Source organism: Typopeltis vanoorti, chromosome 24 (genome assembly GCF_054136105.1).
Source record: "Typopeltis vanoorti isolate ZY-2024b chromosome 24, IOZ_Tvanoo_1.0, whole genome shotgun sequence".
NCBI lineage: Eukaryota > Metazoa > Arthropoda > Arachnida > Uropygi > Thelyphonidae > Typopeltis > Typopeltis vanoorti.
The window spans coordinates 86,873,016-86,887,587 of record NC_143572.1 but is presented as its reverse complement, the minus strand read 5'-3'; the positions used below and the strand labels follow the sequence as shown (position 1 = coordinate 86,887,587).

The 14,572-nt window shown below is 36.1% G+C and overlaps 1 protein-coding gene across 2 annotated transcripts in view; it reads right to left on the bottom strand.

Moving 5' to 3' along the window:
• Utx (Utx histone demethylase) overlaps positions 1-14,572 on the bottom strand; it is an 802,237-nt gene that overhangs the window by 47,914 nt on the left and 739,751 nt on the right. For both annotated transcript variants that reach the window (XM_090413874.1, XM_090413875.1), the window contains one exon: positions 4,076-4,260. In XM_090413874.1, the coding sequence (XP_090270000.1) occupies positions 4,076-4,260 (185 nt within the window). The remainder of the gene's footprint in view (positions 1-4,075; positions 4,261-14,572) is intronic.

Sequence of the window (14,572 nt, the reverse complement as noted above, 5' to 3'; positions counted from 1 at the left end):
TGAATTGCAACAGATCATTGAAGAAGGAAATTATACCAATGTTCAGATATTTAATGCTGACGAAACAGGCTTATTATGGAAAAAAATGCCCAGTAAAATATTTTTAGCAAAAAATGAAAAATCACAGCCTGACTACAAGGTTTCCACTTTTACTAAGTGGCAATGTTTCTGGAGATTACAAGAGGAAGCCTCTCTTTATTTATCGTTCACAAAATCCTCGCCCGCTTAGAAGTTTAGATAAAAATTTTCTCTCTGTTCATTGGAGATTCAATAGAAAAGCTTGGATGACAAAAACTATTTTTGAGGATTGGTTTAAAAATTGTTTTTGTCCTGAAGCTGAAAGGTACTGCAAGTCATTAAATCTTGATTTTAAAATCTTGTTGATATTAGATAATGCACCTAGTCATCCAACAGCACTGAATGATTTGAGTGAAAATGTAAAAGTTATTTATTTACCACATAATTACCACTTCCATCATCCAGCCAATGGATCAAGGTGTAATCGCATCCTTTAAGGCACATTATCTACGAAGAACTTTTTCACAAGCAATAGAAAAGACTACAGGAGATGAAGCTATGACTTTGACAGAATTCTGGAAGGCATTAAAAATTGCATTGAGAATGTCAAGGACACATGGAGTGAAGTAACGTCTAGCAACCTGAGAGAAACGTGGCAAAAGATTATTCCTCATTGTGCAAATGATTTTAAAGGATTTGAAAATGAAGTAACCCGTATTATCAATGACATAACTAAGCTTGGCTTCGATCTAGGATTAACAGAAATTGAAAAAGGTGATGTTCAGAACCTGCTTCAGTCACATGATAAGGAGCAGGTTGATGAAAACCTAATTAACCTTGACAGAGAATGTTCTTACGATGCTCAAATCAATGACAATGACGAACAAATTGACTTGGTACCGAAGGAATTTATCCTCAAAGAAATGGACGAAATGTGTAGAATTGCTGAAAATTTTGAAGAAAAAAATCTTGAATGCCGATCCTAATCTTGAGCAATCAATGAAAGTTCACCAGGAAATTGAAAATTCCATCCCTTGCTACTGAGTTTTATACGAAGAAAAAAGAAAGAAAAAATTCCACCAGACAACTCTACACCAATTTTTATCCAAGAAAGAATAATTGTATGTAGCGTATGTGCTCCTTATATATAAATAAAGATTAAAGAATAATTTTGTTTTTCTAAATGAACCTTCATTTTCTTTGGGGTGCTTAAGGGTCAAAGTTGTATAACTGAGAGGAGACCTCCATATAGCCTTTAAAGGAATGCGGAGAACCGACCAGGGCTTCTAACCTAATGTCCAATCCTCACCTTCTCGTGGTGCACCCTGTTGGGTATCTACTTGGATACTGAACGAACGAGGATGGGCTGGCAATTTGGGATTTAGCCGACCAAATTGTATTCTTATTGGTTAAACCAAAATAAAAAATGATGGTACAACATGACAAAATTTCATGCCGGCTGGGGCGTCGCCCGGTTAAACAAGGCCCCCGTTGTTTTTGCCAGGGAACCAGGGCGAACAGTGAAAAAGTCAGCTACTGGAACAAATCTGAAAACAAACCCCAACTCAACATCACCAGAATTAAAGATCGGTACTATCAACTAAGAAGCCTGAATGGCAAAGAAATGGAGCTAACTGAGGAATTAGATAAGTACCAGATCGACATAATAGGGGTGACTGAAACAAAAACGACCAAAACTGGTGAGATCTTTCTGAGCAATAAATACAAAATGTTATATTCAGGCAATGACAATCAAGGAAAAGAAGGAGTAGCCATAGTATTCAACACAAAATACGAGGCTAATCTTCTTGAATGGCAGTCAGTCTCAAGTAGAGTAATGTGGACAAATATGAGAATGAGGAACTGGACAATGAGACTTATTTGTGCCTATGGTGCCACAGAAGGTTCTACTAAGGTAGAAGTGGAGGAATTTTTTGAGGCTTTAGAAAAAGCAACTGACACAATGAAAAAGGAAAAGTTAGTCCTTGTTGGGGATCTAAATAGCAGAGTAGGAAATGATTGTGAGACATACAAAAATATTTTGGGAAAATTTGGAGAAAAGAGCAAAGCTAATAATAATGGCAAATATCTGTTGGATTTCTGCTCAGGACATGGAATGGTTATTACTAACACCATGTTCCAACATAAAAATGTGCACAAATTCACATGGAGAGAAGCAGCTAGGAATAAGAAAAGTCTCATTGACTATGTTATTGTTGATAGTGATGTTTTCTCCCTGGTGCAAGACACCAGAGTGTACAGAGGATTTGAAATTGGAAGTGATCACTATTTAGTCTTGAGTGAGATAAAATTGAATTTCATATTGAAAAGAATAACATATAAGAAAGTTTTAAAGCGAATAAAAGTCGAGCAGCTCTCCGATGTGAACTGTAGACTAAAATACACAAAGATTATTGAAGAAAAAATGAAAGAGTTTGAGAACAGGAATCAAACCTTGGAGATTCAGTGGCAAACTCTGAAGAAAACATTGATTATGCCAGAGAGGCATGTGGTGAGGTTGTCTGCAAGGATAAAAAAATCAGAACTCCCTGGTGAACACAGGAAGTTAAAAGAGGCAGTGAAGGACAAGAAGAAAGCATATCAAAAGTTCCTGTCAAATAAGTCAGCTTGTGCTTTTAGAGAATATAGAGACAAATGCAAGAATGCTAAACACTGTAAAACTAGTTAAACAAAAGTCATGGGAGGACTTTGGCAAGAATATAGAAACTAAATATCAAGAAGGTGGCAAAATATTCTGGAGGTTGTTGAAGAAGCTTAGGAATGGAGAGAGAGTGCTGTAAAAGGAGTTAGAGATGATAAAGGTGACATGAAAACTGGAGAAAAAGATATTCTTGAAGTATGGAGTAATTACTTCGAAAAACTGCTAAATGAAATAAGCAGTGATGACAGCACAGTGGTAAAAAACACTGACCAGGCATGCAGGCAGGAATACATATCAATACATGAAGTAGAAAAAGCCATCAAAGGCTTGAAATGTGGAAAGGCAGCAGGAGTAGATGATATTCGACCAGAAATGCTGAAGTATGGTGGTATAAGAGTCTTACAATGGCTGCACTGCATAGTTCAGAAATCCTGGACAGAGGGACGAATTCCTGATGATTGGAGTAGAGCTCTCATAGTACCCATATATAAAAAGGGAAATAAAACTGAATGTGAGAATTACAGAGGTATTTCCCTACTGAGTGTTCTTGGCAAGATCTATGCAAGAAACGGTTGAGAAGAATTGTGGAAGAAAAGCTTGGTGAAGAACAAGCTGGATTCAGGCCAAACAGAGGTTGTCAGGATCAGATCTTCACTTTGCGACAAATAGTTGAGAAAGCATGGGAATATAACATAGATCTGTATTTAATTTTTGTCGATTTGGAAAAGGCATATGATAAGGTGCCAAGAGAGAAGCTATTCAATACGTTGCAGTTATATGGTATCAATGGGGCATTATATCAAGCAATACTTAGTCATTATTTGAGTTGTAAGTCAGCAGTTAGAATTGAAGGAAGTACAGGAAGATGGTTTAATGTGAAATCTGGTGTGAGACAAGGATGTACATTATCAACTCTGTTATTCATTATCTATATGAATCTCTCTTCATTATCTGCATGCATGCAGATAATGAAGAGAGATTCATATAGATAATGAATAACAGAGTTGATAATGTACATCCTTGTCTCTGCATGCATGCAGATAATGAAGAGAGATTCATATAGATAATGAATAACAGAGTTGATAATGTACATCCTTGTCTCACACTCATGCATGCATGCATGCATTCATTCATTCATTCATTCATTCATTCATTCATTCACTCACACACACACACACACACACACACACACACACACACACACACACACACACACACACACACACACACACACACACACACACACACACACACACACACATATATGAATCTGATAAAATAATATCTGTAAAATGAAACTGAAACCATAGAATGTTTTTTTTTTCAGTTTTATACTAAATAAACAAAGAATGATGCACCAGTGTCTGCTTAGATGAAATTAGCTAAATTACTTACTTTATTTGTTCAAATAATTTCTGATCAGATACTTTAATATTGCGGGCTAAGTTCCAAGTTAAATGGACCATTGGTACAATGGACTTGAAACTCTGCAATTTGTTCCACTCATATCTTTCGACCGCCAACTGATACTGTTTTGCTATCAATGGTCCAACATTCCATGCTATATTATTACACCAACCCTGAGGGGAAAAATAAAATTATTACAAGTTTGAGAAAATTGAAATACACATGCATTTTGTTCAATAAAAATGTAAAATTTTGCTTTTAACCTGTGCAAACATAGTATAACAGCACAAATATACGATTGTTTTGATCTAAAAATCAAGACGTAAATGAAAGAATTCATCATAACTAATTAATAATGAAATCACATTAATGTAAATCTTTTTTAGCAATTTTCAATATGATTATAGGAAAACAATCACAAAAAAGAGAACATCAATTCAATTGATGTTCAATTGTAATTAACTGTTTATATTTAAAAATATTGTATTAACTAATTTATCTATTGCAATTATTTTAAATAGCTGCAATTATATTACAATTATTTAATGTCAATAGCGCATATATCACGTTTTCAATTGAATTGATTTTTTTATTGTGAATGTTTTCCTATAATTGTATTGAAAGTGGTTAAAAATAAAAATATTTAAATTAACACAAGTCATCCTGTTATTAATTGATTATAAAGTATTGACTCTCACTGTAGCAAACTTATAGAAATTCTTACAGCATAATAAAGTATTCTACCTTTGGCATTTGCTATAGTGAATTTACTGTGAACTTTTTTTTCTGTCTTACAAACAGCCTTGATATCAAAATGGTATCAATGTCTTCAATGTACTTCTTTCTTCATTTCTAAGCATTTTCACTTTCTTCTATACTCCCATATCTCTTTATTTATCTATCTATCTATCTCTTTCTTCCTTATCCAATTCCCAGAAATCCTTAAGAGTATTAATTACATTTCCCCACTTCTTATTTCCAGAACACAGTGATATATATCTTAAAATGTTTTTATTTAATATATTAACCCTCCCCCCACCTCCAACTTTTTTTGTCTGATTTATCCAACAAATGCCACTCTAATGATTGAAATTTGTTATACAGCACATGAAGTTCATGTAATCACCAAGAATAATGTCTGCCAGTCAAGACAAGCCATTTAAATTTGTTACATTTCTAAGCAGTTTAATCAATTTCTATATTTCACACTGTACTGAGATTTATTATTAGTACAAACTTTTTCTTTTTGTCCATTAGTTTCTAGCTGTGCAAACAACATCTCCTATATCTTGAACTAAATTAAAATATGTAATTGCATCTTTTCAGTACAGATTATTTCTACACAATTCTTAACATAACTAATCATGTAATCAGGCATTTTTACTGTTAGCTACCTCAATCTTCACCCTTGCAAGTCATAATAATTACGAGTAGAAAGGCTCAGGTATTGGCTATACTAAAAAAAAATTCACTATAGCAAACTAAACACACACAAAATCCTGTAGCTCCCTTGGTCTATAATGAGAATTCCACTGTATTAATTTATAACACCATATCAGGAAATAACAAACTAGGAATTTATTGTCTATTAATATTTGTGGGATTAAAACTGGAATTATTCCTGGAAGATTTGGAATAAAAAGCACTTGTCAGAAATACAAGCATGATAATGCACGATAATCAAATATATGATGGAAATCATACAAATTGTAATTAATTAATCTACTAGAATGAATTAATTTTTAAGCATTAAGGTAGGTCTTAAAATTAGCATTCTACATTTTGGCTAAATTAATGCAACTATACTTGTTAAGGATGCCCTCTGTAGCTGAGTCAGTATTGACAATGCCCTTTGGCTGAAAAAATCTGGTTTCAAATCCTGTCTAGGACACCAAGAACCTATAATTATAAGGACTTTTTCAAGCAAAAGTGAATTAGCTGGTCTCATATAGGAATGGCAGGGTTTTTCTGCCTGGAAACTGGTATTTTAACTGGGAAACAGAAAAAAACTGTTCAGAAGAACATATGCAGTTTACAGACATAGGAGACATGCAGACAGGACAGGCCATCAAGTTGTGACAGGCTATCAAGCCTAACATGAAAAAGATGGATGGGATACTTGCAGAGATTAAGATCAGAGGGAATGCTTCATTACTGTCAATTGCAAAAACTGCTCTGCTGATTTGTCATAATGATAGTAATGTAAGCACACATATATATTTTAAACAGGTGTTAACAATTCTTCCTGTCTGTTCAAAACAGACTAACTCTCAGGCCTATGGCAGTTTATACACTCCTAGACATGTGCTAAGGATGCTGGTTGTGTGAATGTGAATACCACTTACAAAAAGTTAACCTATAATACATTAGTAGTGGAGATGGGTTAAGAATCAGACAGTCTAAGCAACCTGTTCTAGAGAACAAAAATGGAACGTTTTTTAAGACTCTTTAGGCCTCTAAGCAAACTTGTATATTTTAACTTAATAGAATACAATTTTATTAAGTAGAGTTATACCAAATAAAAATGCAATAAAGAAAGAAACAAACACTATCAACTGTTTTATTAATAATAACTAATAAGAAAATGAAACAAACAACCTGTTTCCAGGCCATCTATCTCCATGTGACGTACAAGTTTTGTCCTGTTCAGTTGTTGCATCATTTGCCAGGCAGCCAGATGTGGCATTACTCCTTTACCATCATTTTATATATATATTTTGTGAGTTTTGTAAAGAATTTATCGATTTCTAAAGTGTATATACGTGGATTTGGATTTAATTAAATCGTAAGTCATTAAAATATGGTTTGGAAGTATTTATTGTCAATTAATGTTTAATTTTTTAGACATAAATGCAAATTTTCTTTACATTGTCATAAACATACCATATTTACTCGAATACAACTCACGTTTTTTCCCCAAAATTAAAGCTAAAAAATTGTGGTGCGAATTTTAGCTTTAACAAAATGGATATGACTTACCAACAATATTGGTAAGCCATACACATTTTCAGTTTCTTCCTGAAAGCTTCAGTTGTTTCCAAAAATTCCCACATATATTTCGCATCATGATTGCTATTGCTACTTCCAGCCTAGAGATAGGTTTCCTTGTGTGCATCCTACCCAAATAGCATCATCTTCTTTTCCATTATTTCAAGCAAAAATTACCAGTAATTTACAAGACTTGAGACACGTAATGAACAATCCCAACGAATGACTAATGAGAAATGAAAGCAGAGTGTGAAACAAACAGCAATGGTAGGCCAGTAGATATAGAGCAGCTATGAACATATGCATGTGATTGGAGCAGTATTAACAAAAGATCGTGCAACCCAAAGATAAAAGCAAGCTGCCAGTTGTTGAGTTGAAATACTAATTCTCTTCAAGCCAATTCCATAATATCAGAAACTACCATAACAATATTCACTATATATTTCTTAGTTTTAAATGCGTTATGTTGATTTTTATTGCTGCTTTGCATTTGAGCTGGGGGCGGACTCACACATCTAACTAAAAACTATTGTTTTTAGTTAGATACTATTTTTGCCAGTGCAACATATGGTTTTGCTTGAATCTACATAGCATAGTTTCTGTGGGAAGAGGACATGTGATTCATTAGTTTTTATTGGAGTTGTCTCTAATTGCACCATTTGTTGAGAAATATATTACACAGACAGCAAATGTCTCTATACCTTATTCAGTGATAAAACTACTTGCTTTTCTTGCATCTACAGTATAGTGGCTATTGGAGAGGGCATGTGTTTACCATGGGGAGCGAGTTACTATAGCTCCAACGTGAACGTATTAAACTTTTTTTCGTGTGTGAGGCATATGTGAAATTTTTCATTTCTTGTTTCATAAAGTAAAATCAGGGGTGCGAGTTATATTCGAGTAAATACTGTCAGTTATTGTTAAAACAATGTGAAATGTATCATCAACATTCATGATTATGAAGTGTTATCTGCATATGATTAGATGGCATGCGTTACCCTTATATTCAAGTAAATACTGTCAGTTATTGTTAAAACAATGTGAAATGTATTATCAATATTCAGGATTATGAAGTGTTATCTGCATGTGATTAGATGGCATGCGCACCCTTCTCTTTCATTTGCATGTGTGTAGGTAGGTTTATAATTGTACTAATTTTTGGTTTGCATGAAAAAAAAAAAAAAATTCAGATTCAAAAATATATTCAAAAACAATCCCATCATCAGTTGGCTGTCTACTCATACCCCTCCAACCGCACCCCCCCCCAGCACAGAACACTTAAAAATAGTATCTTTTAATGCATGCACCAACACAAGCCTATGTCATGGTTTTATGGCATGCATTCAATGACTGCATAAACTTCACGAAAGCAACATACCAAAAAGCCATCCTAACATACATCGCACAAAAAATACACACAAAATTCCTTCAAAATTGCCTCAAGCACAACATCACACCAAAATTTGCGGTAGTACGTGGCAGCAGCACAATTCCCAGAAACAAAAAAAATTTGCTACTGGGCATCCAGAGCACTCATAAAACAGGCCCTAAATGAGAGATTTAAAAACAATAAAATAAGCATATTTATACATTCACCAAACAAAGGCTGGAAACTCTACTGACCCTAAACGAATGGGCACTTTTTTCAGAAAATACCCAGTCACACATCAACGACTACACACAAATAGAAGCTCGACATGTAAAAAAATGGAATGCCCTAATGGTCCCCCAATACAACACATGCATTGCTTCCAACCCTTTGGATATTATTACCTCGCAACCCACATAAAACAGTTCCATTATAAATCTATCACATTACAACCTCACCGCTGACGAAGCGGTTAAACTTTGCAGTATCCCCAAACAAAGACATTATTATCGAAATCCAAGCAAAACTAGAAACTGACCCAAACAAAGAAATAATATTCCAGAAAATAAACATCATAAACAACAAAATAATAGTGAAACCCAATATTACTCCCAACCAACACAAAGCCCTAATATCATTAAAAAAGAACCCAAATATAATAATCACAAAAGCAGACAAAGGAGATACAGTAGTCAACATAAACCAGATTATCACAACAAAATAACAGCTATTTTAAACGACCAAAACATGTACCAAAAAATCCAAAATGACCCAACCCCCGACCTCATAAAATAAATCAGAACAAGATAGACAAAGTCGCAATGAAAAACACAACACCCCGCACCATAAGTACTCCTTGTATGTTCGGCCAAATCAAAACCCTCAAAGATGGTTACCCAATATGGCCAATATTACAAAAACACCACTACATCACCCTTATCAAAATTCGTAGCCAAACTACTCAAACCGTTACTTACAACGTCAAAATTTATGATAAAAAAACACAGACGACCTTTACCAAAAAATAAAAAACCTAACTTTATCCCATTAAGACATCCTCACTTCACTGGATACAATTTCGTTATACACCAACGTGGACACCTCCAGAACACTAGACATCGTACATGCACTATTCACAGAAGACCACATACTACATTCATGAACAAAATTAACACCCAGTGATATCATAAACCTACTCAAACTAGTAATCTCAGCAAACTTCTTCAACTTTAACAACATGTACATCCAAATTTTCAGGCTGCCTATGGGACAAAACATCAGCAGACATTTAGCTGAATTGTTCCCAGAACACAGAATCACTCATACTCAACTCCCCCCACCCCCCTCACATCACCTTTTATGGCCAAACTAAAATTCACCATAGAAACTGAACAGGACAAATCCATCAATTTCCTAAACCTGACATTAGTCAGAACACAACGAAATAGCCACAAAAATATTCCACAAACCTACACATATCGGAAACTATCTCCATTTTAACTCATACCATCATTATTCGATTAAAAAATCAGTCATCTTAACACAATTCATAAATGCTTACAAGTTTTCAACTAATAATTACCTCAACAACACAAATTTTTCAAAATCGAAATTACCCAACGCAACTAATAAATTTTATTATTATTACTGTTACATAACACCTCCAGGGAGTTCAATGACTCATCGAGGGAGTATACACTCCATCTCCACCAACTGCAACTACCTTCATCATCTACATCAACGCCATCGACCACCACTAGTATTTAATTACGTCAACAAAACAGCAAAAACCAGGCAAAACAAACTTCCCAACACAAAAAATTATCAAAGCGCCATACATCCAAAACACATACAAAGCCTACAAATACATTTTCAAACACACTGACTATAAGTTTGTGTTCACCACAAACCAAAAATTGGCAACACTTCTAAAACCTACAAAATCTCACACACACAAAGAAATATTAGAACACCACAATGTTGTTTACAAATTTTGCAAAAAAAGAGTGTGTTGTCACCTACACAGGTTCTATTATCAGGTCTTTATGGGCAAGACTACAAGAATACTTCCGTGACTGTAACATCCCTATTCCAGAACATTTAAACAATAAAAACGCAACAACAAAAAGAAAAACAGGATATAAAGTACAGGAAAAACTGAAATATCAGTCCATGTCCTTGAACAAAAACATACCCTGCAAATCGACAAGGCCATAATATTAGACATATAAGAAATGAAACAATGCTTAGAATACTGGAAACGATAGCCATAAAATGTGATGAAAACTCAATAAATGTCCACCGATCCTACATAATCTCCCAGAGTTGGAAAGCTCCATAACATAAAAATTAGGTCATGACTCCGACCAATAGGAGGCAACACAAGTACACCAAAGACAGAAACACCTAACCAACATGACATAGCATAGTATCCACTTCCCCCACGAGTTCTGAAAACAATGCCTGTCGAAACAGCTCACACCGTGTTACTCCCAACCCTGACTTTTGCCCTTAAATCCCTCCTCTTCCCCCTAAAAATAACTTCTATCTTCAGATCCTTCTCTCACCCCCCCCCCCCATCCAAATGCTCTTTACCTACCCTTAATAATAATATTATTATTATTAAGGGTAGGTAGAGAAGTAGGTTGGAAGAGGGTGGTAGTGAGCCAAGCAATGTGGACATGTCTAAGAAGAGCTCCTGATTGATGTAAGTTATTCTATGAATAATTAAGTATATATGCATAATTGTTTGAGTAAGAGCGGCTGTAAACGTTGTGCGCTACCGGTATTATTAGTGTGGGGGATTTTTCTTGCCTAAACTAAATTACGAAATCGTTATTATTAGACCTAGTAACCTGCAGAGAAAAAAAAAAAAAATGGCGGCAGCATTGTCATTCCATGATTTTAATTTAGATTTCAGTCGTTTCGTTAAGTGTGAGGTCTGTTATATGTATTGCTTCGATTACATAAATGATTTGTGGATGTTTAGCATGCATGGAAGAAGGGTGTGTTGCGAAGTGTGACCTGAACGAGGAACTGATGAATGCAAATATGAAATTGATGACAGAAAGTGTTAGTAACGAGAATGTCACGGGGAAACATGAGTGCACATTTGAAAGAGAGGCGAAAAAATGTTAAAAAAAATCAGTAAAAAAGAAAAAGAGCGATTTGAAAACCATAACGGATGTTAAAAGGGACGAAATGAGGTGAGAGGTGGAAGGAAACAAAATTGAGAGAACGAATGAAACTAGAAATGGCGTGATGCAGAAATCGAATGTAAAGTAAATCAGCTAACGCCTTTTTATTCCTGTATACGGGAGTAGGCGAGGCCATTTAGCCCTATCTAACTTTTGGAGACAGAGTGGGCAGTTCAATCTCCACTAGTACCAATCAGAGATAGATGGCCCAAGGCTATCACTAATTAAGCAGTACACAGTGAAGAGAGACGGCTCAAATGTGCCGCCATCTTGTGGTCCCTAACACAATATATTTAATGTCTGAAATAATGTGGGTTCTACAGTCGATTTTCTTGAGTTTACGGGATGAAAAACCCACTTGCCCATGCCAGCGATCGACTAACTCGGGAACCGGTCGAAAAAAGGCTTAGAAAAATTTCCTCTAGTCGCCGACTAGACTCAAAACCAAGTCTTCCTTCGTGCGGCCAAGCGCCGTGGTGTGCAAACGCCACATCCACTGAGCTACACAGGCTCTGCAGAAATCGAAAGTGAAAAAAATCGAAAGAATGAATGATAGCGAAAAAATAATGAACGATGGCAAAAGTTGGATGCATGTTAGACCGAAAGTATAGAAACAAAGAAAGATAAATGAGAGTGAAAGTGAGAAGAATAATAGCGAAAGTTGGATGTATGTTGGACCGAAAGTACGGAAACAAAAACGGATGAATGAGAGTGAAAGTGAGAAGAGGGGGTCGAGAGTTAGAAAGATTTAATGATAGAGAGAAAGTGTTGCGAGATTAGGAAGTTGAATTGGATTGGATGAGGCAAGAAACGAAATGGATGTGGAATGAAATTAAGAAAATTCAGGTCAAAACTATTAAAATAAATCATGATGGCATGAAAGACCTAATGAAAGATGAGCGAGTGGTGTTGTATGGCGACTCCAATATTAAAGGTGTGCTAGAGGATAGAATGCACAAGGTGTGTTTTCCAGGCGGTAAAATGAGTAGAGTGATTGAGGCATTGAATATGAGGCAGGAGCGAGCAAAAGAGTTAATAGTATTGATTGGTACAAATGATTTGAGAGAGGACAAAGAGCGTGTCAGAATGGATATCAGGAGGCTGCTTGGAAGGATAAAAGAGAATAGTGTGACAGGAAGGGTAGTCAGTGTGTTGCCTAGGTATGACTGTGGTGAAATGAGGCAGAGAGCAAGGATTATAATTGACATGCTAGCTAAAATGTGTGTGGAGATGGGAGTACAGTTTGTTAATGTGTGGAATGAGTTTGAGGGATGAAGTGAGAAGTATGGGAGCGATGGACTGCATTTCAGTGGTTATGGTGTGAGTCGTTTGGAGAGACTGTTGCTGGAAGGTAGAGAAGTGAATAGAGAGAATGAATCAGATCGAGAGGGGAGTGATGTGGAAGAGCAGGAGAGTAAGACAGGAGAGATTGAAGAAGTGGATATGAATGAGGAAGTGAGTGGTATGAGTATAGAAAATGAGAGAATGGGTGTGCAAGAGGAGCAGGGAAACGGGGAGGCTCAGGGTGGACAGGTATACACAGCGTGAGAAAGGTGGATGCTCCAAGAGGAGGTTAGAGCATGTGTAGGCAGGAAAGGAATGGGATGACCAGGGATCAAGAGGAAAAAGTTGGAATTGAAAAGGGTTCTAAAATGAAGAAGCAGAAAGGGAAATGGTCCCTGTCTAGCATGGAGAGATCACATCGAGTGAGTGGTATCAGTGGAACTAGCTGTAGATCCAGAAATGAGCTGTTGTGTTTGTATACCAATGCTAGAAGTATAAGAAACAAGGCAGATGAAATGGTTAAACTAATTGCGTCTGTTCACCCAAAGATTGTCGGAATAAGTGAGACATGGTTAGATGGGGACGACATCCTGACAGGAATAGAGATGGAAGGGTATGATATGTTTCGTGAGGATAGAAGGAGGGGGAGTGCTATTGATGATACAGAAAGAGTTATGTCCATACAAAGTAGAGATGCAAGAGGGAAATAGGGCCAGTGGTTTTGAGGCAGTATGGTGTGAGATAGAGGAGAATAGAATCAAATACTTGGTGGGATGTTGTTATAGACCTGGTAATGTGGATGGTGGTGATAGTAAAAGGTATAGACAAATTAGCCAAGCAAATAAGAAAAGGGTAATCATTATGGGTGATTTTAATTATGGCAATATAGACTGGAATGATGAGATAGCAACTGGAAGTAAAGAAAATGAGTTTGAGTTTTTGAGGGATAACTACCTCAGACAGTATGTAACAGAGGGCACATGAAGATTAAGGGTCTTGGATTTGGTCATCTCATCGGAGGATGTAATTATAAATGAGGTGTCAAATCATCCACCAATTGGTGAGAGTGACCATGAGGTGATTACCTGGGTGGTTGCCAGCAGTGCAAGGACCCCTGTGAAAAAAGGGTATATGTGGAACTACAAGGGGGGGGGGGTGATTATGAAGAGCTCAGGAGATGGCTTGCGGGTGTAGCATGGAATGAGGAATTAGCTGGAAAAGAGATCAATGCAGCTTGGGGGATTTTCAAAAACTATTTAGTAGATGCAATGTCTAAATGTTTACCAAGGGTCAGAAGGTTACATAAGGTAGGTGTGAGATGGATGAATAAAGAGAATAAGCATGCGATACAGAGAAAAAGGGCATTGTGGAGGCAGCATACGAGAAGTGGAAATAACCAATTTCATGAGGTCTACAAAGACAGGCAAGGAGGGTGACTTGGTTGGTGAGAGTAGCTAAAGAGAGGTATGAGTTAGCTAATGAAGCCAGTTAGCTAATGAAGCCAAAAAGAATCCTAGGGATTTCTTTTGATATGTAGCCAGCAAAAGAAAGAATGATTATGGAAGGATGATATTGATTGGAGAAAATGGTATAAAGACAGCTGTTGCAGAATGTGTGGTGGAGATACTTAATGAGCAGTTCATAAAG